Source organism: Cygnus atratus, chromosome 3 (assembly GCF_013377495.2).
Source record: "Cygnus atratus isolate AKBS03 ecotype Queensland, Australia chromosome 3, CAtr_DNAZoo_HiC_assembly, whole genome shotgun sequence".
Classification (NCBI taxonomy): Eukaryota; Metazoa; Chordata; class Aves; order Anseriformes; family Anatidae; genus Cygnus; species Cygnus atratus.
Genome location: NC_066364.1, coordinates 6,048,828 through 6,076,142, shown reverse-complemented (window position 1 = coordinate 6,076,142; position 27,315 = coordinate 6,048,828). Strand labels below are relative to the sequence as shown.

Below are 27,315 nucleotides of genomic sequence, written 5' to 3'. Positions count from 1 at the left end.
TAGTAAGCTGCAAGACAGCAACAAACTTTGTTCTGTGTAAACTTCCTCACCGCATTTTGTTGCTGGGTCATGTTCCTTTGATAGCCAGACACACACTGGTACTCAGCTTTCCTCTTTGAAGCAGAGAAATGTTTTTAGCTTAATTTTTTGCAGCTGGAGTGCTGAAGCACAAGGAGAATAAAGCTGAGATGAGCAGAGTACCTACGTGTTCTTTGTAGCACTGTTGTGAAGTGCTTGTGGACCTCTGAGTACTGGAGTCTGGGAGTGGAGATTTATGAAATCTGGGAATTAGACCTCAATTTTAGCAGAGTAATTGACTTCCATTTTTCAAGGGCTGAGCAAGAAAAGTGTTTCCCTTATCTCAGGGACATTTTACCCACTGAAGTATCCTTTCCAGTTTATCTGAACCTACAGCAGTTATTCTGAAGGCTGATTTGGATGGTAGATAGTGAGCTAATTAAAAGGTAGCTATGTTAGATTTCTTGGGCTGGAAGGAGACTATGTGCAAAAAAGAAAGGAAAGGATCATATCACTGTAGACATAATTCCTAATGCAGCTATTTTGGATGGGTATTTTTTAAAATCGCAGCAGCAATCAAAAAGGGATCTGGAGCTCTAGCCTTGATCTGATATATGCCATTTTGCGGAAGGTTCTGGCAGCTTATCCTCCCTATATAACAGCAGAAATAATTATATATTGTTCTGTAAAAACAGAAAGCAAGTTCTAAATATATTATATATGATGGTATATAATACATGATAAATGATGATATATATTATGATATATGGTAACATAATATGTGATAATACTATATACTAGATACCATATACTAGATTCTATATAATTAGGGGGAATGTCCCTTTTCCTATCTCCATGTGAGTAGGTAAGGTCCACAATGAACAGAGGTTGCTAGTTGTGGCTATTTCCTATACACAGCAGCTCTCTAATAAAGGTGATGGCATATGTCTCATAGCCATCCTCTATATTGAGTCCTAGCTTCAGCTTACTCAAATTTGTGGGTTAAACTGGAAAGCCACACCAGTGACTGGGACATATGTTGCACATGATCAAAATAGAAGAACACTTGTCAGTAAAACCAAAACAGAATGGAGACCCCAGACCATTACATCAAAAATAATTCTAATTGTTTTTGGTTGGGAATAGGAAAGTGTTGGATACCAAGTATCCTAAATCACCAAACATCAGGTTGTTTAAATTTTAGTCTTTTAACTTGGAAGTCAGGGTGGTGAATTCATTAAGGTATGGGATATCAGGTTGGGAATTTGTAACATCCAGTGATCTCTAGCTGCAAGAAATGTGGTTAGGTAAAATTATATATGATCATTCTTCAGGGCATCCTGGTTTAGCAGAGATCATGAGGTCTAAGTAATATGAGCTCTCACTACAGCCTGTGGCTATGAAATCTTTGCCGAAAAGTGGTGTGAAGTGGTAGGGATTATTAATGAGATTCACACAGTAGGAGGATACTGGATGTGAGAGTTAATGAGAACCCAATGCATGCCAAAGATAAGCCCAAACTAGTGTTTCTCTCAGGAGGGTTTACAGCTTGGGTCGTGCAACAATTTCAGACTTCAAGTGATGCCATCACTTGGCTATTTGTTGTGGAGAGGTGGTAAGAAGACACTGATAACAGAGTCTGTAGCCTTTAAGTGCCTAAATGATTTTATTTTATTTCCCTCAAAGGGGAAATGTCATGAAAAAAATAGGATTTGTAATTTCTTAGTTTAGTGTTTGAATTCTTGCATGTAAATGAGTAGACACGATGATACATATGTTTGTTTGTTTCTAAGATTGTGATACCCTCTGCTGGCAAATATGTGAACATATAAAGCAGGAAGCTTTACAATCAAGGATGAAACATCCCCTTGACAAACTAGGTTTCCTTCTGCCAAGATAGTTTCCTCCTACAAATGTGACATTGTCAGAAGAGAAGTGCTTCATAGTAACCTATGGATTTTGACAAAATTTTCAGGGAAAAAATTGTCTGGATGAATTTAATTTACTTAGAGGTAAAATGTTTTAAAATCACATAGAATAATACTACTTCCCCCACATCCTTCCTTCCTTCCTTCCTTCCTTCCTTCCTTCCTTTCTTTCTTTCTTTCTTTCTTTCTTTCTTTCTTTCTTTCTTTCTTTCTTTCTTTCTCTTTCTTTCTTTCTTTCTTTCTTTCTTTCTTTCTTTCTTTCTTTCTCTTTCTCTTTTCTTTCTCTTTCTCTCTCTCTCTCTCTCTTTCTCTTTCTCTCTTTTCCTTCCTTCCTTCCTTCCTTCCTTCCTTCCTTCCTCCCTCCCTCCCTCCCTCTTTCTTCCTTTCTTCCTTTCTTCCTTTCTTCCTTTCTTCCTTTTTTTTTTTCTTCTGGATTCACGCAGTACTTCATTAGCCACATGCCATTATGTTTCATGTCTGGCACAGAAACAGGTGATAACCTTCTCGTGTAAGGCTGCATGGCAATATGTTATTGATCATGATTCATTCACTTACCAAAGGTATTTGGCAGCTAGGCTGCCCTGATTTAATAGCTCCCTGAATCTCTGATGCTTTTTTTCCATCTTTGTTTTGCTAACTTTTCTGTCTTATAATATAAAAATGTTGAAAGGGCTGGCTAGGGTTGTAAGCCCAGAAGCAAACATGCTCATGCCATATCAAAGTCCCACCACTTTTAAGCTTCTTAAAAGGGAAGGAATTGATTCCAGATTCTCAGGATGTGGCAAGCTGTGTTTAAAGAAAGTGTGTGCATTTATTATTTCAAGTCACTTCAATTACAACGGGCTTGATTCCTTCCACCCCCCATGTCACTTGATAATTTTATAACAGGCCTCTCTGAAGGAGTGATCATCTCATCGCAGGAATAGGTCGACATCTGGCTTAGATAGCACAACTGGGTTATTCGGTCCTCCAGCCCTTGCCACTGGACTTGGCCACTCAAAATTATGAGAAGTGCTCATTCACTTCATGGCTCATTCTCCTTCACGGAATAAAGCAGTGGCAGTATTCTTCAAAATTATCTCTTCCTCAGGTCCACGTTGCTCAAGTTTGCATGACAAATCTGAGACTTTTGGGCTGCTTTGCAGCTGCGTAATATCTAGGAGGCCTTGTCTGAGCACAAGGAGAAAAACCGAGGTCCTGGGAGTTTGCTCTGGTTCCTTTTGTTGATGCTGAGCAAATCACTCAAGCTCTGTACAGTAACCGAGGTAGTAACAACTTATCTATTCATCCGAGGAGGATGCAATTTAATTAATTGGAATGCTGTGTATGTATTCAGTATCCTGCTTATTATTTTTCTTGCAAGCCTGTATACTGCAAACCAAGGGGACAGCCTGTAGTAACCACCCATTAACCATTCCGCCTCAAATTCTAAGTTCTTTGGCTCATAGAATGAGCCCTTTGATTTCATTTATGAGCTTAAAAGTTGTTCTTGAATTGAGTTCTTAGGGGGCACCAGCTCCAGTGTGGGTGGGCGCATTCATTAGTGGTACGGAAGGATATTTCACTGTACAGCTCTTCAGAAGGCGCTGAGCTGGGAGACCACCAGCATGATTTTGTGCACAGGAATTTCCAGCCGTCTGACCAGAGGACTCCACGTGTCTGGTTTGGATTTACATCAAGAGGCCAAAAATAAAAGAGCATTTAAATCATTAACTTACATGTGATTAAATGCTGTTCACCTCTTTCAGTAGCTACATCACACTCTGTGGTTAAGCGCGTGAGGTGGGAAATGGCTCTCTTCATGTGCTGAGTGTGTGTGCATACAGTAGGTATGCAAACATGGACACGGCTGGGATTAAGGCTGGCCTACATCAGTTTTAAGCTGCTGCGACTCTGTGGAGTTACTTCTGCTGAGAAGAGTCAGACCCACAGTATAGGTAGGTGCACAGGCTGGACAGTGTGCTCTGATCCTTTCTAGAAGCCATCACATACCTCCTTAAACCAGCAGAATATTAATTCAGTCCAAAACCCCACCTTGAATATTTACTGCAGTAATGGATCCGTGGTGCAGACCCTTTGCAGTGAGCTCCTTGATGCTGTGGGTCAGCCTGTGTTATCCCAACAAACGGGATCTGGTCTGCTCTCCATCACCATACAGGCATAGGGGAGCACAGCATCTTTTCCCAAAGCATCTTCTTGCCTGTTGGGGAAGGGCAGCAGGTCACCTTGCTTCCTTCCAGCCTGGCTTTTCACATCCAAAGAGGTCAGGCTGTAGCCGTGACACAGCTTGTCCCGAGCCTTTGATCCTTCTGTCCTTTGCTGTGCCTAAAAGCTTCAGCCTCTGCTCAGCAAAGTTCCTGGCAAAGCTCCTGTTGATTTTAATGGAGCAAGGTAAAAAAAGCTGTTTGAATGCCCTTAGATGGATCAGGAGTTTCCTTCAGCAGGAATCTTGGAGCAGGCTCTAATTCAGGACCGATGTTAGTGCTTTACAACTTTTGCATAGATTTTCAAGGTGCCACATAAATATATAGGCATGAGCCATAATTTGTCCTACACAGTGACGATATTAAGTTTTCTGTCGTGCAACCAGGATGGACTAGAAATAGCTTTTAAAATCATTTTAGGGAGAAGGAGTTGCTTTGTGATGGGCTTTCTAGCTATGGAATGTCTCAGGATGACAGATCTTTAACTGTGCCATTTTGACGGACAAAAAAGCTATTTTAGAACATTTTAAACAAGTTTTTATGGCTCCCTCTGAGCTGAACACTGTTGGGTTCGCGGTAACTAAAGTGCCTGGCAGCTTTACAAAACCAGTCCTAGTATAAAAAAAATACCCAGTCTTTAAAACATATGTAAAATAGCTTTTCTGCAACGTTTGTGGCACATAAAGTACCGAATACATGTTGGTGAGTGTGATATAAAGATTTTATTGCCGTTCATTTGGGATGACCCGTATAACTCACTCATGATATGTTAATAAAACTGTTCTCCACCCTGTCTTTTATAAAAACACACATATAAAGATCACTAAAATAGTGGTGATAGCTGTGTGCGAACTTGTTAAGAAGTGCAGCAAGTTGCACTCAGCGTCCATCCTAAATTGCTTTATCTCCATTCTGCCCAGTAATCAAAGACCAATTCTAAAATGCTCAGAAACAGCATTTTACAGAAGAAGTTTGCTGGAGAAATCACTTTTTGAAAACTTCCCTCAAAATTATGCTGGCTGGTGGCCCAGAGCAATCAATATTCTGTCTGGTACCAGTGACAGGTTTAAGGACCGATATCTTTTGACCTGCCAAGACTAAGAACTGAAATTTTATGCCATTGGAAGGAAGAGGTTTTCAGTTTTTCAAAGTGATAACAAACCGTCGTCTTAACCTCAGAAGTATGTACCTTACTAGGGAAAGTTTCTGAACTTTCCTATCATTTAGGTTTTTTTCTTCCTCTAAGACCTTTCAACTTAATTTTGCTAATTAAGGCATGAAGATTTCCTGATGGAAATGTGAAAAATAATATTTGAAGCCAGTAGACGACTAAAACTCTCTGTAAGTCCAGATGTGGTCAGACTGCAGGACCTCCAAGGCAGGGACTTGGTAATGCTGATTAGCATGCTTAGCTGCAGGCTTTCTGGGAACAGTAAACATTTACCATTAATGTACTCGCAGACATCATTTTCTGACACATCTGTGCACGCATGTTGGTGTAGCTCTGAGAGCACAGCATGCCATATGGAGGGACAGAGAAAAAAAAAGAAAGAAAGAATATATATATTTATATACATATGTGACAGAGAACATGAAAAACCCTAAAAACTAGGTGACAACATGAGCTGAAGTCCACAAAGTTAATGGTGCGCTCAAATGACGGCACGTTCCCGAGCATTTGCTGAATCAGGGCCTATATGCACAGGCCAGGCCTAGACTGAAATCCTTGCAATGGGAACAGTAGTTGGCAGATGCTCTTCTTTAAGAGGGAATTATTTCCCCTGTGTGTTTGAATATTCCTCCAAGTGCTGCTGGCTGCACTGGGATTCTTTGTTCTGTTTCCCAGCCGAGCTCCCTTGCTTTCACACAGGAGCGGTAGCACAGCTGGAAATGGATTAGAGCAATCTGGCGGCAGCAGTCCTGGGAGGCATTAAGTGCCTCGCTGCTGGAATGGAAGGCCTAAATTACATTATTATTTAGGATTCGGTTTTAACTTCATTGCTCTGCTGTTTCGCACGGGTGGGTAACTCCACCAGTTGCAATATACTCGGTGCATCATAAGCATGCATCAAGATTTCAGTGAAGTTATGGCATTACTCAGTAAAATATCCAAATCTTACATGAGCAAATGTCTAGAATTAAGCACCCAACTGGTCCTACAATCCCAAGAGGGTACACAGGCTTATATTTAGCAATGGTAGTGTGAGCTATCACATGACAGAGAGCCCAGTGACTGGCTCCCGATTTTGCTGAAGTCAGTTTGCAAAACTGTTAGTGACTTCAAAGGGAGAAGGATTGGCCCAGAATCTGTTTTTCCCAAAACATATTTTTTGTTTTATGCATGCAAATGTTCTTCATAAAATAAGTGGGAAGAGAAGAATAAGACAACTGAAAATCAGTGTTGCTAATTTTCTTTATTAAAGGAGATCTTAAAGAGTTGACATTTAGCTTGAAAACAGTGCTGGGAAAAAAAAAAAAAAAGGTGACTAAATGGGAATTGGAGACACAGTTCTTCTCTAATATCCAGATTTTTTTTCTGATTGCAAAAATAAATAAATAAAAAAAAATTCAAAGAGTTTGAGGCTAGAAGGACCTTTGTTTTTTTTATTAAGGTCTCTTACAAAGCACAACCCAGTCAGTTTTGCTCATTAGCAAATATGTTAGTATTTCAGTCCTTTACAGTATAAGTTGTTTTGCATTCGAGCAGAGAACAGGAGAAACGGAAGTGTCTTTGATGCACAATGCCCCTCCCACGGAGGAATTTATTGAATGAGAGCTGCTCAGGTGATGGCAATAGCTGGTCCATATTTTGCACTGCAGAAGGTGAATCCCTGGTGACTCAGACAGTCAAAGCTGAAAAAAAAATATTCTGAACCTTAACCTAGAGTCAGGATGACCCTAAAAGTGTGAGGAAGGCATCTATGCAGCAATACTTTATCCCTGAGTTCAAGGCATTGGCCTGCCTAATCCAAAGTCCATCTGCTCCCCGATACCGTGATCAGGTCTTGAGAGATAAGATTTAATTACAGTTACTGCCTTACTATTGAGTAGCAAATTCTCTGAGTACAAGCAACCCAGCTCTGTCCTTGTTCCAGGACATTGGAGATGACACTAGGGATGTAAAAGCACCTAGGCTGTGACCTGCCCATGCAGCGCTATCCCCCTCCATCCCATTTTCTCCCATTTTCGCCAGAACTGGATTAAAACTACCTTTTCTTAGCCCTTTATAAACACCCCAAGAAATTAAGTCTGCCTCTGCTCCCTCCTTGCTTGTTCCTTAAGCAGTGCAGTGCTTTGGCAATGTGGAAACTGAAATTTGTCCAGCTTCCAGCCATTAGACCTCCCCATGCCTTTGTCAGCAGAGCTCTGCTCACATTGCTCACTCACACCTCACAGATATTTTGCCCATGGGTGAGTGGCTGCACACATTTAGCCTCCTGGCCTTCTCTCTGATAAGCTGAACAAATAAACTCTTCAAACCTGGCATTTTGAGGCTTGTTTTCCAGTCCTTGAGCACTGTATTTTTGTTCTCCTTTGACCTTTCTCTGGAATTTCCTAAGCCTTTTTTTAATTGGGGACTCCAGAACTGGGAAAAATGTTCTTCATACTTGTCACAACAGGGCTGTTGCAACAGAGGGAGTATGACCTCCCTACTACTGCTTGGAAATTTTTTAGGCATCCCAACATAACTTAATCTTTTTGCTACTGCTCCTTTCAGAACACTGAAGTTGAGGCACAATCGTGATGATCCCTAAGTCATTTAGTGAGGCTTGAAACACAAATGTCAAAAGCAGAGAAATAGTGGAATAAAATAAAGACAAGTCATTTGTAATTCTCATCGTCTCTTTTTTTTATTTTATTTTATATCTTAGTAATGATTTTTTTGAGCACAAAGGACACATGAGAGAGAAACAGCAATGCCTAGCCAGCAGAACCTGAGGATACCAGAAACATTAAAATAAAATAAGTTGAGGCTGAGATCTGCTAAGTGAACAGTGGGATCTGGGGACCCAATAAGCTTTAAAATTTCATTCTCAGATTCTGCTGGCTAGGCATTGCTGCTTCCCTCTCACGTGTCCTCGCCGTTGTTTAAGTGAAATAACTTAGTTGGAATTGTTGGAGTGCAACTGGGATTATCCCACTGTAAACAAAAGGGGACTTTATTCCACTATACCTCCAGGATTTAAATAAATTAATCTTAAAGTTGGAAGTACCAACAGCCTGTAGAACAATTTTCTTTGCTTAAACATTAGAACACAAGGGGTCCCCACAGCACTGTCACTAAAGCCCAGTTGCACGCTCTACAAGAAGCTAACTTTTCCCTCATTTTAATGCAGAAACATGTAGCTAATTTTCCTTTGTCAGTCCCCAAATCATCTTGTTTGCTCTGTGCTAGTAAACCAAAACTTCACACTCAGAGTAAACACACAGTATGTTAAAAATCAAGATACCAGAGTGATTATCTCATACTATAACTGCATGTCTTGATAATGTGTAAGGATTTTCTTCTTCTTCTTTTTTTTTATTTTTTTTTCAGGGTTCTGATGCAAATCAGCTGCTGCTTGTCTGCACTTGGTTTAGGGACACCTGCACAAGACTAGCATTGCAGAGGTCAGGATTAGGCCCTTGGGGACTTGATCTAGAAGAGATGCTTGTCACTTACGTGCTGCTATAGGGTTATGATGATTTGTGAAATGCAAGTTAGGTGCTGCCCTTCCTGGGGCACTTGTAGGCCAGTAGTTTTACATTCAGTTGCTTCCTGCCCTCAGGGTCGCTTGGACTCCTAGGAGACTTGTAAATGAACATTGCTTTTGGTGTCACTAACACCTGGGTTTTCTTCTTAAAAAATAGCATTTGAAGGTGCTCCAGTTGTGTTCTTCATGATAGCGTTACGAACATTATATTTATTTATTGACTACACATTAAAACTAAGAAAAGGGAAGGAATAAACCTGAGATTTAACCTAAAACTAGAACCAAGTCAAAACAAACTTTCTAGAAACTTGAGAATTACGTGTTTAGTTTTCTTTCTGAAGACGTTATCAATACACCTGTTTCACCAGGCTTAATCTGGGAGTAGGATGGGTGCTATCACAAAAATAGGATGATGCCTCTTACTTTTGTTGTAGTTACAGTTTATTTCTCTCTAACCTGAAACAAATATTCATGGCTGGTGCATTACTGCTTTTACCAATGTAAAGTGTGTCGCTGAAGAGTTCTATCATCCTTATTTTGTATATGGGAAGTAGATAGAAAATTTAAATCATTTATGTAAGGTCATGTAGAATAGCTGGGAAGAAAAGACTTGAACTCACGTCTCCCAAATCCAGGTTACCTCCTAGCCCGTGGATCATTGTGCTCTGGCTGAGGGAAATTTACCTGGGGAGTTGAGGTTTCTGCTCAAGCAACACGCTTTTTGTGGATTTTGACAGGTCAGTCAAAATATCCCAGACCTTTGGGATGAAGCTCTGATTGAGCAGTCCACATCCTAAAGGTTTGTAGATGGGGTAGGGAGGGAAGGGAAATTACTTTAGTGTTGCCTTTTAACATTATCTACATATCTGCCTTGGACAGCTAGGTTAGATTAGATACCTAACATTTAGAAAGCTAAAGGTAGACAAGGTGAGTCCCACCCATAAGTACCTCAATAGATTTTCAGCGTGTCTGGTTTCCTAAGGTTGCTTTGGTTATCTAATGGCTGAATTTCAGCTCCATGTTCCCCTGAGATCTGGCTGCAGTGCTCTTGGGGTTTAGCAACTCCATTTCTCTCAGTGGACATACACAGAATGTATGGACCAATATACATGGAAAATATGTGCCTATTTATGCTCAGTTCTCTTCTGTGTACACAACAAGGTCTTCGTTGATTCATTAAGCAAGTGGAAACAGACAGGAGGATTGCTACTTTTCAGCGTGGGCATTTACCTTTATTGTGGGAACATGCTCAAGTCTCTGTTCTAGTGAATATTGAATTATTTATCCAGAGTGGAACATCTTTAATAGCAGAGGTGACTCACCCCAGAAACTACCTTTGGCCCAGAGTTAGGCATCTAAATGGCTTGGATACATGAGAGCCACACCTCCATCCTCCTCCTTTTGGTGACTAACCACTCATTTGCCTCTCAATATAGATCCTCCTTAGAGCTGGGGATTTTACAGGGCAGAAATATGCCTGGAAATTGGATGTTGCAATGCTCAAATTGGTGATGTACTTGCCCTTTGGGGTGTGAACCCTAAATATCTAAGTAACTTTAAAAGAATGGTGGGTATTATCCTAACATCACTTAGGTGAACAGTGAAATTATAGTCAAAGGGTGGGATTCATCTTGCCCAACTTCACCTTCCCGAAAGTTTGGTGTCTAGTCTGAGCTAGTCCTTTAGGTTTCATCTACGATTCATGCAGCAAGAAGGGCATGAGTGGAGTGAGTCACCAGCTTGCATCAGGTGTCGGGCAGCTGGAGGCAATTGCCCTCCAGAGATGCTTAGTACCTCTGGGCAGAGAGGGAGCCTATAAAACCAGCTGAGATGAGACACCTGTCTTTTAAATGGCTAAACAGAGGAAATCAAGGCAGCACTCAAATCTCCAGGGTTGTATTGAAATCACGGGGAGAAATATAAACTGTTCATTATGCAGTACGGTGGCAGTAATACATATTGCAGTCGCAGCTCCTCCATGTGAGACGGATTAATCTATCCAGATTAAAGTTACAATACTCTGTTGAGTCTGCCTGAAAAAATGAGCAGGATGTAGAAAAAAGGGAGTGAAAATATGAATCCTTGGTCTTTAATCAGACTGTCAGGCTAGTAGAATGATATTATTTTCTTACCTTAAATTGTTGTTTCTTAGCTGGTTTTCCTCTCCTAACAGAAAACAGTATTGGGTCTCATATAATATCAAACTCTGTGAATCTGGAAGTGATCAGGAAAGGTGGTTTGTTTTTTTAAAGGAGAAATAAATCTCAGATTGTTTGTGTGAGACTGTGAATATTTATGTACTGTTCCCTCTCTTCCCTCGTTGCATATTTCACCAAATTCATTTGCGTGTGTTACAGGATAAATCTTACTGGAGGGCAGTGGAAGAAAGTAGTAAAAAGAAAAAGCATCAATCAGTTGTCCAGGGTAGCAGCAGGAATCGTTGTTCATTTTTGTACATGGATCGTTGTTTGTTGAACTTGCCTGGGCTTGACAATTAAGAAACTTGCAGCTCTGCTGAGGTCAGTCTCAAGTGATTTCAGATGATAGCTACAAATGTCATCATATTGCTGGACCTCAATGACTTTGAAGTCGTCGTGTCACTGTGCTATCAGTGGTATTCCCTTATGAAGAGGGCCACATATATTTTACTTTGGCTTGGACAAAATATTTTGTGATAAAATGTTTATTTAACAAAAAAATACCACGGGAGGTGTGGGTATTCTAAATTATGGTCAAATGTGAGTTGAATGTGGTGAATAATGACTTTTGAAAAAAAAAAAAAAAGTATTTTCTCCTAATCTTTTTTGAAACAAAGGTTTCTTCCTTTTCTTCCTCTTTTTTTTTTTTTTTTTTAATTTGGAAATAAAAATTGAAAATTTTTAATTCAAAAATTATCAACGTTTGGAAAGTCATGCGAAAATGATTGAACATCTAGGCATGACTTAAACAAACAGCCTAAAACACAATTTTATTTTTGTTTTTATGTTTGGAAAATTTATGTTATTTTTCTTTAAGATTGTTTTAAAAATGTAAGCAGTTTTGCTCTCTTTTAATGTAGATCAAATAGTTTTTATGTTCAATTTGACCAAAGAATCAATTGTTCTTATTGCTTTTATTGTGCTGTCCATGCTTTGCTGTAATAACTAGCATGTAAAATCCTCATCCTGCAAATTGTTCCACTCAGACACGTAAAACAGGAGTCATCTCACCCAATTTTAGCTATTTTAAATTTAGGTGGCCAGTCTGCCTGTTCTCAAAAGAGAGAGCAAGGCTCCTCTGGCGGTAATTGAGCTTTTCCTAGGCTACTATTTTAAGATGGAATGATTTGCCTTCCAGTGGCTCCTTCAGGCCACAGAGATTGGTGTTTATGTGCTTTGTCTGCTTTGCTATTTCTCCTCATTCCAGCATTAAACAAGGAAGGAAATATTTGAGTTCAAGGAAGGGGAAGAAGAGTCCTTGTCTGACCTCTGCAAATGCAGTGGGTGTGGATGGTCTGAATCAGTTTTACTTTTTCTGAACCATTTTTCTTTTACTACTTTCTAGTTACTTTCCATTTTGCTTCAGCCTTATTTGACCCATAGAAAATAGAGATGGAAACAACCTACGATGCTGGAAGTTTTATGGCCACTATTATTCGGGAGGTCAGATTAAATGATTGTAATAGTCCTTTTTTGGCTTTAAAAGCTGCTGGAGAAATCCTAACCCCACTGAAGTCAACGGCAAAACTTTCACAGGCTTCAGTATGGCCAAAATTTCACCTAAAGTATCTACTAATGAATCCTTGAATCTGGCCCTCCCCCTGGCTTGCAGGATTGCTCTGTGCATTTACATTTTCCAATGTTTTGTTCAGTTGTGGTATAAATGTTTCAAGACAGAAGGATTTCTCTTTGTCCCCTGGAAATAGTTGCACGGGCTAATAGTTTAAGGAAGTTTTTGCTTGAAGACTTGAATAACAGAGCCAAATCTGGTCTTGGTTGAACTGGAGTAAATATGGAATAGCTTGTTGACAATGTGGAGTTACTCCTCTTTTATGTCAGTGTAACTGAGAGCACAATTTTGCCAATTATTAGCTTTTGTTACATTATTTGTATTTCTGTGCATGTCAGGATTTGTTAATCTCATTGTTCAACATCAAGTAACCTTTTGCTGAAAACAGAGCGTCATTGTGAATTAGGTATCATCAGCTAAATTGAACCTCACCCCATGCATTTGACAGATGGTAATACATTCATTAAGTGTTCTGTGGTTGCTTTGAGGTTGGAAAGTGCTATTTCTCTGGCTTCTAACTCAGAATTCATAAGGAAAGTTGTATAAAAGCATAGTTTTGAGGAGAGAAGGAAACTCACAGAGCTTGTGAGTTTTTTTTTTTTTACTGATAGCATTGTTCACTCTTGCTGGGATGACACAGCAGGACTGTGACTGATGTAAGTTGTCTTTGGCTGCATAAATAGCCCAGAACACAGCAGTGAAGGGTGAGAGAGGGGATTCCACCACGGATTTTGAATATCCACAGGTAAAACTTCTTGGAATTTGAATTTATATTCAATACATCACTGTGGAGGCAACAAATTGCTTGTGTCCTTTTGCTTAGCGATTTCACTGGCCAGAAAGATGGTTTCTGTGAGTTCAGACGTTTGCAGATGTTGCAATAGTAACCTGATGACAGGGCTCCTCTTGCAGGGCTGGTCACATTTGGGATCTCTAAGATCACAGTGCGAGTCTACAGGGTGGGGAAGCAATTGGAGGTAGAAATTTCAAAAGCAGCAGAGAGCCACATTCTCAGGCATAGTTCCACTTGGTGTTGTAATATTGAATCCTCCACCCTGACATTACCAGCACAATGCAAGGCTGAGATTTGCCGCTTCAGGAAAAGTTCTCCATACAGCTGATTTAGGGTCACTCACACCAAGAACAGCAGGGAAAAGAAGACTCCACTGACTACAGAGGAACCTCAGGGTCTTCAGTTCAAAACAATTCATTTAATTTACACACATTAGGGAAGATTAATCCCAACATGACTTGGATGGAGCTTCAGCTCTTATCAACCAACCTGTTCAGTTCTTTAATGATGTTACCATGAGGATAAATTGAGAATTAGCTGTCTAACCACTTCTGAAATTTGTCGTGGGTAATATATTCACAAACGGAAAATTGCACATTCTTTAGTTAGTCACATCTTTTTAAATGTCTTCATTCAGTCTAGTGTTGTGACTGGTATTCACAAGGCCCTGGTGAGTGCCTGCTGCTCTCTGCGCTCTCAAAGAAGACAATATATACTTGTCCAGATTTTCACAAAATATCCATGGTGCGGCAGGTTCAGATTGAAATCTTTCTTCTGCTTGGTTTGCTCTTCAATGTGAGCCCAGACAGCTCTTCTCTCAGCAAGGGACCCAAAACCTTCAGAGCTGTAGGATTTTTTTGAGGAGGATATTTCTCAGTCTTTGTTCATTTTTTTTCATCTTTAATGGAGTATCTTAAATATTGACCAGATAAGAGAGCAAATGACAGTTAGTTTTTCAGGCTTTTACCTGTTATCAGCCCTAAATGATGATCCATTGAAATAATTTGTGGAAAGTGCAACAGTTCCACAGGAGAGCCATACAGATTACCCAATACTCCACTGGTGGGATTTGATCTTGGAGGTCTGGGCTGACCACTTTGAAAAGGCATTTGGACCTCAGTCTTCCACTTTTCAGAGAAATGCTCTCCCTATACCATTGTTAAAAGCTAAACTTTTCACAAACATTATTATTATTATTCAATTTATTTGGTAAGAAATAAAAAACAGACCTGCTTTTGGTACCTCTCACTTGTGCAAGTCACTGGTAAATTCAAACCTATGAACGAGTTCTCTCACTCATACCAATACGAGACACTTCACTCTCTCTCTGAGATGTCAGGCTCATAAGCCTCTTGCTTCAAAATTTTCAAGATTCTTTTATACATCCTGCTATTTCAAGTGTGGCTTTCTCTGAGCACCTTCTCAAGGAAATTAAGCCTTTACATCTATTACATAAATAAATCTGAATGTGATGGGGCGCCTCGAAATTAGGATTAGCAATGTGGGTATTTGCATATGGATTTCAAAAAAAGTCTTGAAAAAGTTTCAAGAAATTTTTAAAATTCTTTAAAAATTCCACCCTGTGCGCCTAAAGTCCTTTTGAAATTGCAACTTCAGGTTCGTAATTCTCTTAGCTTTTCAAAATGCTGTTAAGAAAGGCAGTTCTCCCTTGTTCGCTGCCTTTCTATTTTCTGGCTGTTCTGGGACCTTTACTGAGATCAGAGAGTTTTAATTAATTAAACAGGGTCTTAGGTGTCAGAAGTAGTATTTCTTAATTATCAAAATATGAGATGGTCCCACCTAGTAGTGGCTTCAGTGGGAGATCTCAGGATACCGTGGGTTCCAGCAGAGCCTGTGAATGAGGTCTCAAATGTGTTGAACCCTGCACATATGCTTATTTCTGGTCTAAAGCAGTTGTAAGCAAGAGCCAAGTATGAATTCAGATAGATGTTTTTCCCACTGTCACAAATAGGCTCCACTCCAGGCATTGTTTTTGAGACAACCATGACGCATTTTGATGTATCAGTAAGAGAGGGAAAAAAAGCCCTAAAAAGTTCCAGAAAAAGTTACATAAATCCATGTTATCTGTTGCTCCTGTCTTTATAAACACACATAATTGACCCCATGGGCTAGCATGGTGCATCTAAAGTAGCATTTCCACTGGAAATATTGCCCAGATCACTCAAAGAACTAATGATCTTATTGGGTAAAGGGGATGCTGGAAAATACTTAAAGTTAAATCAGTTTTCTAAAATCTGAATGAGAAAAATCGAATTCAATTACAGTAATTTGATTCCATTGTCTCTAAATGAATTCATTGTAAGAGGATATAGTCTGGGGCTGACCAAGAGAAAGAGATCTATTCAACAGGTGTTATGGGTCAAACCAAGACGAGATTGCTAAATCTTTCGAGTGCTGCCACATGGGGTAATGTTACACACAAGGCAGTTACTACCCTTCAGCAGAAGTTGTGTGGTGGAGCACAGCTGCAGATGATTAAAGACACCACTGCCTGGATCTGACGGCAGAATGTCAGTGTCAAAATGCAATTTGAATTGATTAAATAAGGGATGGCAACACTTTTGTTTTATGGATGGCAGCACTTCAGTCGCTTTAGATGCTCTGCTTTCAGAACTAAAATTCTTCTCCTCCCTGCTGTGTTTGTCGGGGTGTTTTCAGTTGGATTGCAGTTGTTCCTCTGGTCAATCAATTAAGCCAGGATTTGCCACTGTGTCTAAGAGTCAGCCACAAAAGAGCTGGTGTGGTTCCCTGCTGCTTGGCCAAGAGGCTTTAGTGGGAACAAGGCATCAGAATCACAGAATCGTCTAGCTTGGAAGAGACCTCCAAGATCATCCAGTCCAACCTCTGTCCTAACACTAACAAGACCTCCACTAAACCGTATCACTAAGGGCTACATCTAAACGTCTTTTAAAGACCTCCAGGGATGGCGACTCAACCACTTCCCTGGGCAGTCCATTCCAATGCCTAACAACCCTTTCAGTAAAGACGTTTTTCCTAATATCCAACCTAAACCTCCCCTGGCGCAACTTTAGCCCATTCCCCCTCGTCCTGTCACCAGGCATGGGAGAATAGACCAACCCCCACCTCTCTACAGCCTCCTTTAAGGTACCTATAGAGAGCGATGAGGTCGCCCCTGAGCCTCCTCTTCTCCAGGCTGAACAATCCCAGCTCCCTCAGCTGCTCCTCATAAGGCTTGTTCTCCAGACCCCACACCAGCTTTGTTGCCCTTCTCTGGACTCTCTCGAGCACCTCGACGTCCTTCTTGTAGCAAGGGGCCCAAAACTGAACACAGTACTCGAGGTGCGGCCTCACCAGAGCCGAGTACAGGGGGACAATCACTTCCCTAGACCTGCTGGCCACGCTGCTTCTTATACAAGCCAGGATGCTGTTGGCCTTCTTGGCCACCTGAGCACACTGCTGGTTCATATTCAGCCAGCTATCAACCAGTACTCCCAGGTCCTTCTCTGCCAGGCAGCTTTCCAACCACTCATCTCCCAGCCTGTAGCGCTGCTTGGGGTTGTTGTGCCCCAGATGCAGGACCCGGCACTTGGCCTTGTTGAACTTCATACAGTTGACCTCAGCCCATTGGTCCAGCCTATCCAGATCCTCCTGCAGAGCCTTCCTATCCTCGAGCAGATCGACACACGCACGTAACTTGGTGTCATCTGCAAACTTACTGAGGGTGCACTCGATCCCCTCATCCAGATCATCGATAAAGATATTAAAGAGGACCGGCCCCAGCACTGAGCCCTGGGGGACTCCACTAGTAACCGGCCTCCAACTGGATTTGACTCCATTCACCACAACTCGTTGGGCCCGGCCATCCAGCCAGTTTTTAACCCAACAAAGTGTACGCCAGTCCAAGCCACGAGCAGCCAGTTTCTTGAGGAGAATGTTGTGGGAAACGGTGTCAAAAGCCTTACTGAAGTCAAGGTAGATCACATCCACAGCCTTTCCCTCATCCACTAAGCGTGTCACTTGGTCATAGAAGGAGATCAGGTTCGTCAAGCAGGACCTGCCCTTCATAAACCCATGCTGACTGGGCCTGATTGCCTGGTTGCCCTGTAAGTGCCGCGTGATGACACTCAAGATAATCTGCTCCATGAGCTTCGCTGGCACTGATGTCAAACTAACAGGCCTATAGTTCCCCGGGTCTACCCTCCGGCCCTTCTTGTAAATGGGCGCCACATTTGCTAGCTGCCAGTCGACTGGGACCTCTCCTGATAGCCAGGGCTGCCAATAAATGATGGAAAGTGGCTTGGCCAGCTCCTCCGCCAGTTTGCTCAGTACCCTCGGGTGGATCCCATCCGGCCCCATCGACTTGCGTACATCCAAGTGCTGTAGCAGGTCACCAACCATTTCCTCGTAGACAGTGAGGGCCACATCCTGTTCCCCATCCCCTTCCACCAGCTCAGGGTACCGGGTATCCAGAGAACAACTGGTCTTGCCGCTAAAGACTGAGGCAAAGAAGGCATTGAGTACCTCAGCCTTTTCCTCATCTTTTGTAACTAGGTTTCCCCCCGCATCCAGTAAAGGATGGAGATTCTCCTTAGTCCTCCTTTTTGTGTTGATGTATTTGTAAAAACATTTTTTGTTATCTTTAATGGCAGTAGCCAGATTGAGCTCCAGATGAGCTTTGGCCTTCCTAATTTTGTCCCTGCACAGCCTCGCAACATCCTTATAGTCCTCTTGAGTAGCCCGCCCTCTTTTCCAAAGATTATAAACCCTCCTTTTACTCCTAAGCTCGAGCCACAACTCTCTGTTCAGCCAGGCTGGTCTGGTTCCAGGCAGCTTAATCTGACTTCCACCCCTGGCACAAGGTTTAATGGATGTCAGGGCAGCAGAGAAATCATGTTCTGTGGTGTTCGGCTCCTGCTCTCTCCATGGCCCCATACGTGCCGCCTTTCCCTTCATGCCAAAAATACAGGAGTGGCTGACAGCAGAGCCAGAAGAGCTACCTGTGCCAGCAACCTGCCCTGCACGGGGCAATTTGAATGGCAGCCCTTTGAAGCTCACATTGTGCTCCATAAATATATTTATCTCCCTAGGCTTTGTAGTGCTACGCCGCATGAGTAACTCGACACATTGAGTAGTCTCTCTGAAGTTTAAATGGCAGTAAGTTACTCAGAGATACAAGATTTTACAGGATTAGGCCTTAAACACTGACTCCGGGCCAGGTCTGCAGCAGGTATAAATCATGGCAGGTAATTTTCACCAGCTGAAATTCTGGCCTGAAGCCCATGAGTCATGTTGTTATTTTTTCACATTGTAAATTCTTGCTGTTTCTTATTTATATTGCTTTAGCAGTTTGGGGCACTTGTCAGGGGCCAGGACCCCATCGTGCTTGTCACCTTTTAAACAGAGATGCAAAAGATCCTTCTTGCCCCAGAGTGTTTGCAGTTTAAATAACATGTAAGCCTGGGTACAGTCAGTGTGTACAGTTCAGTTTTCTATAAGCATATTGTTACTATCAGATTTTTCTACTATCTTTCTAGTAAAGCACACAAACACAAATTCTGTGCCCAAGGTTGATTTTTTCTAGTAAAAATTTTACAGTCTGCTGTGCTTTATGTCTAAGTGGAATTTAAGTCTTGAATGCCTTAGAGCCAGCAGCAGTGTGTGATAACGTCTTAGTAATTGAAGTCCAAAGTCCTATCTCCATTGTGGCACTTCTTTTGAGACATATCAAAGAGAGAATTTGCACCTAAATGAACCTGAAGTAAGGGGAATCTTAATGATGGCTAACTATCTCATCTGCTCTGTCTAGCTTTGTATTTAGTTTTTGTAATATTGCTTTTGTTTCAGTTATAGTGTATCTTATAGCTCTATAGAGTTCAGGTTAGCATCTTTGGAACTGTTGCTATTGCCTTTAACTGCCCTGAAAGTGTGTAGAGTTGTAAAACTACAACCTTTTTGTGTGTGTATTTGTCTATTTTATTTTCTTGATAGTGCCATGGCCACTGGCAATGAGTGTTTCTAAATAATTCTCACTCTCCCCTAACCACTTACTCGTTACTTTTTGGCATAGCCCTTGAAAAAGGTTTGGTGAAGGCTCTGAAGAAGCTGGATGACTATCTGAGAACCCCACTGCCAGAGGAGATTGATGCAGACAGCACTGAAGAGGAGAAGGTGTCTAAACGCAAGTTTCTGGATGGCGATGACCTGACCCTTGCTGACTGTAACCTTCTGCCCAAACTCCATGTTGTCACGGTAAAAGGTGCCATGTGATGGACAAAGAAGCCAGGGAAGTTCCCTGGTTCATACATTATGAGGTTTTGTGCTACACACTATGTAACGCCCAGGTATTAACCCACTATGTACTCCCTAGCATGGGTGAGCAAGTACACAGGTTGAGAAGCAGAGCTTGAAACACATTTTCCTCAGTATTTCTTGTAGGTTCACTTAAGCCACTTCATATTTAATACATGGGGAAAATGTCCCATCACTAGTTAGTAGCAAAGACAAAATTAAGATCTGGGTATCCTGTCTCTTTATTCTTACCCTGCTGCTGGTAAAAGCCATATTTCATATTAATTACTTCCCATTACTCTTAAGAGAGATGTCAAAACTTTAGTCAGTTCCCACCCACTTGTAACTTAAGAGACATTCCATCTTTTGGTGGAATATTTGTTCCAGCTGGTGTTTCACACACAGAAGTTAACAAATCAAAGTCAACACTGAGATCCAGGTTTTACGATGTCCAATGGTCGCTGGTACAGTGCAAATGATGTACATCATCCTGACTTCCAAATGTTACGTTTATTTAATTTATCAGATTACATGTTTATTTAGAATAAAGCAAGTACCTGGCAGACCTTGGCAAGCAAGAAAGCTAGGAATTAAAGCCAAGTCATGCATCTAATTTGGCTCGGTGAGCCAAAACATAAACTGAGCCTGGAAGCTGACTGCACACATGCAAAAGGAAAAGAAAAAGGGCATAAGTCACCAGGTAAGAAATGTGATAATATCCTCACAGGTTTAGCTCTTTTTCTTTTTGGCTTATCTTCATTGGTGACTTTGGAGTCAGACAATGCAAAATCACTGCGTGGCCCCTTAATGGCTCCTGCTTCCTTGTGATAAAATGAAAGATGTCAAAAAAGGATTAAAAGACAAACATAACCATAGGATATTATCTGAAAAGTATTTTACAGATGGAAGAAAAGGGTAAACTATTAGGAGTTTTTCTTTTGATGAAAGATGGGTGCTGGAAGTTATGAAAATCTTTAGTTGCTCAGCAGGTTTTATCTTCCCCATGTGTGTGTGAAACATCACTGAAGACAAGAATGCTTAATTAAATGAAGTTTAGGACAGCATAAGGCCTCATATACCAAGTGGATCCTGGTAATAAAAACAAATCACAGTCATTTCTGAGAACATGACTGTCCTAAGAAATCTGAGATGGAAAAGAGCTCTACCATGTGCTTTAAAAATAAAGGGGAACTCTGTGGCACATATGTATGTAATTTATGCTCAGGAACAATTTTATACTGTCAGAAAAATTAGAGATTGGAAGCACTCATTAAATCAGCTAATCCATCCCTTCCTATCAGCTAGTTCATTCTGTCACCACAGGATTATTCTATACAGTATATTCTTACAGGAATATTGAAATGTCCCAACCCAACTTAACCAGCCAACTAGCTTTAAACACAGATTAGTCCCATTGACTTCAATGGACTATACAGGTGCTTAAAATTAAGTATGTACTTTAATATTTTGCTGAATAAGGGCCTGAGTGTTTTTAGAAATCGAAAATTTCCCTTGATAGACAATTTCCAAGTCTAACAAGTCTTGAAATAATCATTTTCTCCCCCCAGTTTATCCTAATAGTCCTGTTTATAATGTCTGCTAAATCATCTTGGTTTCTCAGTCATGGTACCCATACCACCCTGAATATTTCCTTTTCAAGAACACAGATAAAGCCTTCCAGCAGCTGTAGGTGGTTATATCCTCTGACTTCATTGGCCAAATAAAATATATTACATATATAACAAATATAAATATAGTAAATATATAATGTAGTGTAATGTTAAATATAATCATTAATATTAAAATGTTATATATTAATTGTTACTAATGCCTTTCCCTAAATGTATTGTGTGGTGCTTTTTTTTTTTTTTTTTTTTTTTGTGTGTTTGTGTGATTCGGCTGTAGGATCCCTTATTTGGCATCTCAGAGTTAAGAAGTGATGCACATAAAGCTGACGGAAAACACTGGAAAATAACACAGTAAAATTAATGAATTTTAGGTACCATAAAAGGCACAATTTGTTGATGGTTGCCAGGCAATTGTATTAGAGTGTCTTTATGCCAAGTAGTATGCAAGACACAGGATGACCAATGTTCACTTTTCAAGCTTTTATATTATAAGCCCATGTGTCCCCAAGCATATAAAAAAATCATAGAATTATAGAATAGTTTGGGTTGGAAGGAACCCTTAAAGATCATGGGCAGGGGCATCTTTCACTAGATGGGGTTGCTCAAAGACCTGTCCAACCCAACACTTCCAATAACAGAATCCACAACTTCTTTGGGCAACCCGTTCTATTATCTTACTACCCATTTCTCTCTTTTGCTGTTAATTATACTACAAGAAAGAGTAAGAAACTCTCTAAAATGAAATCCGGAAATATATTACCAGCAGGATTTTTTTTTTCTCTCTCTCTTTTGTCTTCGTTTTAGATTGTTGCAAAGAAATACCGCAACTTTGAGTTCCCAACAGAGATGACGGGCCTTTGGCGGTACCTGAAGAATGCATATGCCAGGGATGAATTCACCAACACCTGTGCAGCAGACAAAGAAATTGAGCAAGCCTATGCAGATGTGGCCAAGCGGCTTAGCAAGTCCTAACTGACCCCAGCAGTGGCTCAGCATCCCTGGGGGATTCCCATTTTACAGACACTTCTCCTTGTTGCCTTAAGATATATTTTATCATTATGCTATCCGGTTGGCATCCCTATGACTTCACCTGTTCAAGTGTATTGGTCAGGGCAAATCTGCCTCTCCCCACAGAAAGGAGAAGGCAGCTCTAGCATGGGGGGTGGAGACCTTTTGAAATCTGAACCTACAATCTGACATAACTAGTATTACTCATAATCAGTATTGGAAATGAGTCCACTTTATTAGTTCCTGTTTCATGTTGGGGTATATCAGCACCTGTTTTCTTTGGAGTTTTGAAAATATATTAGCTGAAAGCAAGTCAGCTAGGGACACGTAGAACTGGTTCTTCTGCAGGCTATTTCAAGGACGCTTTTTTCCAATGCTATTGAAATTCTTGAGGCAGGAACAAAATATGAGAGAGGAAAAAAAAAAAGAGTTTGACCCTAAAAGAGTAATGCTCTTAGCAGTTATATTTAAAAAAAACCTCTCTGAATGCATTTTTTGTCTTAGCAGGCCCAAGAGTTTATAGGGTATTTATTTTTAACTTGGCGCAAGAGGGGGAAGCCTGAGTGAATATGTCAGACTTGCAGATGCTACTTTGCATAAAATTTGCATGATGCTGCTGGATCCAAAATTTTAAAGTAAAAGAGAGTGAATGAGCAATTGAGCAGGCAGCCCTTGGAAGAGTGGTGCTAATGCCAAAATGCCCAGTGGATCTGCTAGTTGGTAGAGACAGCACTAAGGGGGGCAGCATATTGAGTCAAGCCCATAGCCAGAATTGGCACAGCTAACCAAACCACGTAGGATATCATCGTCTTGACTGTACAGCTGCCAGTTCCTTTATACTGCTATCTTGGGAAACATGCATAGGCAGGAGCAAGCTGTTGCTGCATTCGAATTCCAGACAGGGGAAGCACTTTCCTCACTTTGGGCTCCAGATGGGTCACCTTCAAACGCTCATCATCTTACCAGGGAGCTGTACACACTGATAGCCTCAAAGAGGGCAGGCTGAAGCAGAGAGGAGGCATATTTCCAGCCAGAAGGTTGGCAAGCACACTAGCAGAAAGCCACGCATGATGCCTTAGTCCCGCTCCTCCAAGGTTCAGCCACTGAGGTTCAATGATTCTGGATTGGTTTCTGTAAGCCTATTATTTTGTCCTATCTGGAGCATCTGCCTGAAACAATCTGCTTTGGAGTAGTGATTATTTGCACATTACTGTAGCAAATCCAGAATGACAGCTCTTTTGCATAAAACCCTCATGCCCTAATATGTATCATAGTGTACATGGCTCTCAGTTTTCAGTTTAGGAACACTTACGATTGCTTTCAAAGACGAAATAAAGCTGAGCTCTCACCTGGTGTGGCTCTCCTTTTGATCAGAGCTGTAGAGAGCTGCGCTGGTTTGAGGGGACCCCCAGACTGGTGAGCTGAGACCATGAGGAAACCTTACAAGGAACCTGTTTGCAGCCAGAGAGCCAGAGGACTGGAGAGAACATGTAAAGCCAGCCTCTGCTGTGTGACAGCGGTGATGATCTGAAGCCATCCCATTGCTTTGGTGAGAGGATTCCACTTTTCACTCTAACCCAGCTGGGAGCAGAGCGCTGCTCGTTGACTCTGAAGATAGTTTGTGGCTGACTATTGTTTCGCATGCAGTGATCAATTTGTTCTGAACTTTCCAAAACCTCCGGAGAAAATCCATGAGCTCCCAAGTCTTCCCCTAGAACGGGTCATTGTAACAGCGGCTAGACTGGAGGGCAAAGGCTTGCACTCTTTAAAATATTGCTGAGAAATCAGCTGGCTCAGAGAACACTAATAGCAGCCAGAAAAATCTAATGAGATTAGAAGTGTCTGCACATGCACATGTGGCTCGTTAAAAACATTTCTTCATGAGTGTGGAATTATTTGTGATTTTTTTTTTTTTTTAAATTAAGGCATTTATTTATTTATTTATTTTAATCCACTCGGTCCTTTCTGTCTGTCTTTTGATTTTTGTTTTCACTCAGCATGCTGGGCAAGATGGCTCTGTCAGTTTAGCAGAGTGCTATTAGCAGTGCCGTGCAAGTTTGTTTCAAGTGAAAAGTCTGCTGTCTGATTGATGGTCACCGGGATTTTTTCACTGTCAGTATGATTTGGCGAGGAGCATGCCGAACAAAACCTACATTTTTCCTCAGTTGTCATTCTCCAGGTTTGCACTTCAGTTAGTGGCTTTGCTTAATCACAGTGGCAGTGATCTTTGAATGAGGATGCAGAGGCAGACACAGCTTCTTGCTCTGTGCTTACTGCATTTAGCACCCCAAAGAAGATTGTACAAACATGTAGCAGATGCAGGCAGGGTAAATGAACCAGTTCAGGGGCTGTCCTGATTTCTTCCATCTCCAGATCTTCACCAGTTTGCTGAATCCTGCTCTGAAATGCTCGAATCTGTCTTACTTCAGTTTTGCTAGAAGAGGGCCAAATCACAATCAGTTGATCTCAGCAACCTCAAATTACATCTGTTTTTTTAAAATGATGTTTAAAAGTGGTTCGGCTTATACCAAAGAGAAAATGAGCTGTTGGCACAATGAGCTTTTTGTAAGATGGTTTGCCTTAAAATGTCTTAAAATCTTTTTAGGATTTAATTATAAAACCAAAAATCCCCAAACTACCTTCCTTTCAATCAGTAATACAAAACCAAAATATTTTCACTTTTCTAGCAACACCACACACACAAAACATCTGGACAAATGTATTGATAGAAACGAGAAGGTAAAAATTAAACTCGTTTCCCATCAGCTACAGTGCCCATTCTGTGGTAATTCAAGTCTCACTCTGCATCCTAACTTTACATTTTATTCATAACTCTATTATAGGCTGATGCAAGATTATGGACAGGTTCAGGCATTCCCTGACCTTTGTTTGGGTTTGAAATCCAGGCTCATGCTTTTAGATCTGTAACTTCTGCTCACCTTTGTGCTTTTTGGCTTCAGCCATAGTCAGAAGCAGGAAGTACTGGAAATCCTACATAGAAAAGTGTTTTGCTAAGATTTTGAGCCCAGTTCTCAAGACTGAGGATCCATCACCAGTGAGGTTTTAAAGGGCTCCAGACTCCTTTACGCAGGGTATTTTTGGTGACCTTCCATTGTATTTAGAATTATAAGTAATAAATATTAATCATACAGGATTGTATGTCTACATTGGCAAGGCAGCATTTCTGAAAAGAATCTAAGTGACAAGACAGACATTGCAGATTTACAATAACTTTGTTCGTAAATTTTTTTACAAGATGTAAAGAAAGACATAGTGCAGAGGGGGAAGAAGCCAACAATGTGGATTTAATCATCTACATTTCAGAAATGCAGACCAAATGTCTGTAAAGATGTCCATTTCATCCAAACATTTCTTAGATATTTATTTCAAAGCTCCCTATTCAGTCAATCCAACACTCCATTCATATTGGAACTAATATTGATTTTTCTTCTATTACCAGTGATACGGGAGTGCTAGAGGATCCCATATACAAGTTATTCTCATTTTTTGTTAGACTTTTTGAATTGCCAAGAGGTCATCTTGCTGTACAGGTAAGACCAAGGGAGTATCTGTCTCAACACTGTTTAAAAGAAGGCTTCTGACAAACATTTTTTTTTCTTTTTCCAGTAGAAATATAGTAGGGAATATAGAGCTATGGGTTACAAGCTCTTGTCCTGTGTCTGCATCAGCTGAAAAGCCACTGCCAGGGAGGAACGGCAGTCCGTATCACAAAGAAGCTAGACATCCTTTTTTTTTTTTTTTTTTCCTGCAAGAAAGACCAGCCGAATTGGGCACAGTATTAATTTTGAATATGTATTTATTTATTTAACACCCAGCCACCTTTCCTCCTCTCTTGTCCCTGATGAAAGTCAACTCCAGGCTATCCACAACCATTCTGCCATTTCCTTGCTGCTAACCAGGGGAGTGCTCATGGGTGGGCACACAGAGAAACTCATTTTAGGGTAACCCAGCCACCTTGTAGGATGATGTCCAAAGTCCATCAAAGGCTCGCAGCCCTGCTCCCACTACTGCCCCAGCAGCAAAGGTGAGAAGCAAAGAGAGTCCCCTTCCTGGAACGGCCAGCTTTGGCTAACTAGCTGAGTTTAGGGTATTGCTAAAATGTAGGCAGTGGAAATCTCACTCATTTAAGGCCCTAGAGGCACGTGGAAACACTGACTTTTTAGAACAAATTGGTGTTTTAAACAGGAAAATAAATGCAAAGTCTTGTGTCCTCCTTCACATGTATTCTTTCAGGCATTGGGAAGTTTGCAGTTGTTTATTATTCTGCTAGATGTATTCATTATTCTTGAATAGCTTTTCATATTAAGAAATAATTTTCCAGTACGATTTTGCCTTTCTGCTCAATCTTTCATCTCTTCATTAATTTTGATGACTGCAATGACCTAATGATTCCAGAGGAGGCAGGAAAGCTGTGAGGCTTATACTTGTTGAGAAGTTGAAGGAGGTAATGATTTTTTGGAAAAAAACAGTATTCAAAGCATTTTTTAAAAAAATCTGTCTTTTCATCTGGGATACTTTAACCAAGAGTGATGGACTGTTTATTCTGGACTGTGATTTTCAGCTAGGACCTGAACAAGTCACTTTGTTTAAGGTGGCTTTGCCTATGGATTTTCCCAGGATACATAGAGATGTTCCCTCTTGGTCACAGAATGTTCCATTTCCTTGGCCAGGAGGGCTCTGCTGGTTTGTTTTGGTGCTAAACTATAACAGTCCACTAACTCTGTGCTAGGCAGTGACCCCTCCCAGGTCATGTGCAAGGCAAGAAGAAAGCATCGGTCTGTTTTATTTCCTTGTCCCATGTCCCAAGCAACACTGCAGCCCTAGGAAAGCACGGGAACCTTGTCCAACGCTGGCTTTCAAAGCTTGAAACGTGTGACATGAAGGTCTGGAGCCTCCTGTGTAGCTCCTCAGGCACTCACCACGCACCATTACAGGACTCAGCAGCGTTTCACATCCTGCAGCGATCATGCAGCCTGTCATTCC

At 41.0% G+C, this 27,315-nt stretch overlaps 1 protein-coding gene across 4 annotated transcripts in view; it reads left to right on the top strand.

Moving 5' to 3' along the window:
• CLIC5 (chloride intracellular channel 5) overlaps window positions 1-22,365 on the top strand; it is a 66,628-nt gene extending 44,263 nt beyond the window's left edge. For 3 of the 4 annotated variants that reach the window (XM_035560210.2, XM_035560211.2, XM_035560212.2), the window contains exons 5-6: window positions 19,455-19,636; window positions 22,108-22,365. In XM_035560210.2, coding sequence (XP_035416103.1) covers window positions 19,455-19,636; window positions 22,108-22,275 — 350 coding nt within the window. In that variant the 3' untranslated portion in view covers window positions 22,276-22,365. Of the gene's footprint in view, window positions 1-19,454; window positions 19,644-22,107 lie in introns of all 4 variants that reach the window. The other variant, XM_035560213.2, reaches the window with a different exon arrangement.
• Window positions 22,366-27,315: the final 4,950 nt, after the last annotated feature.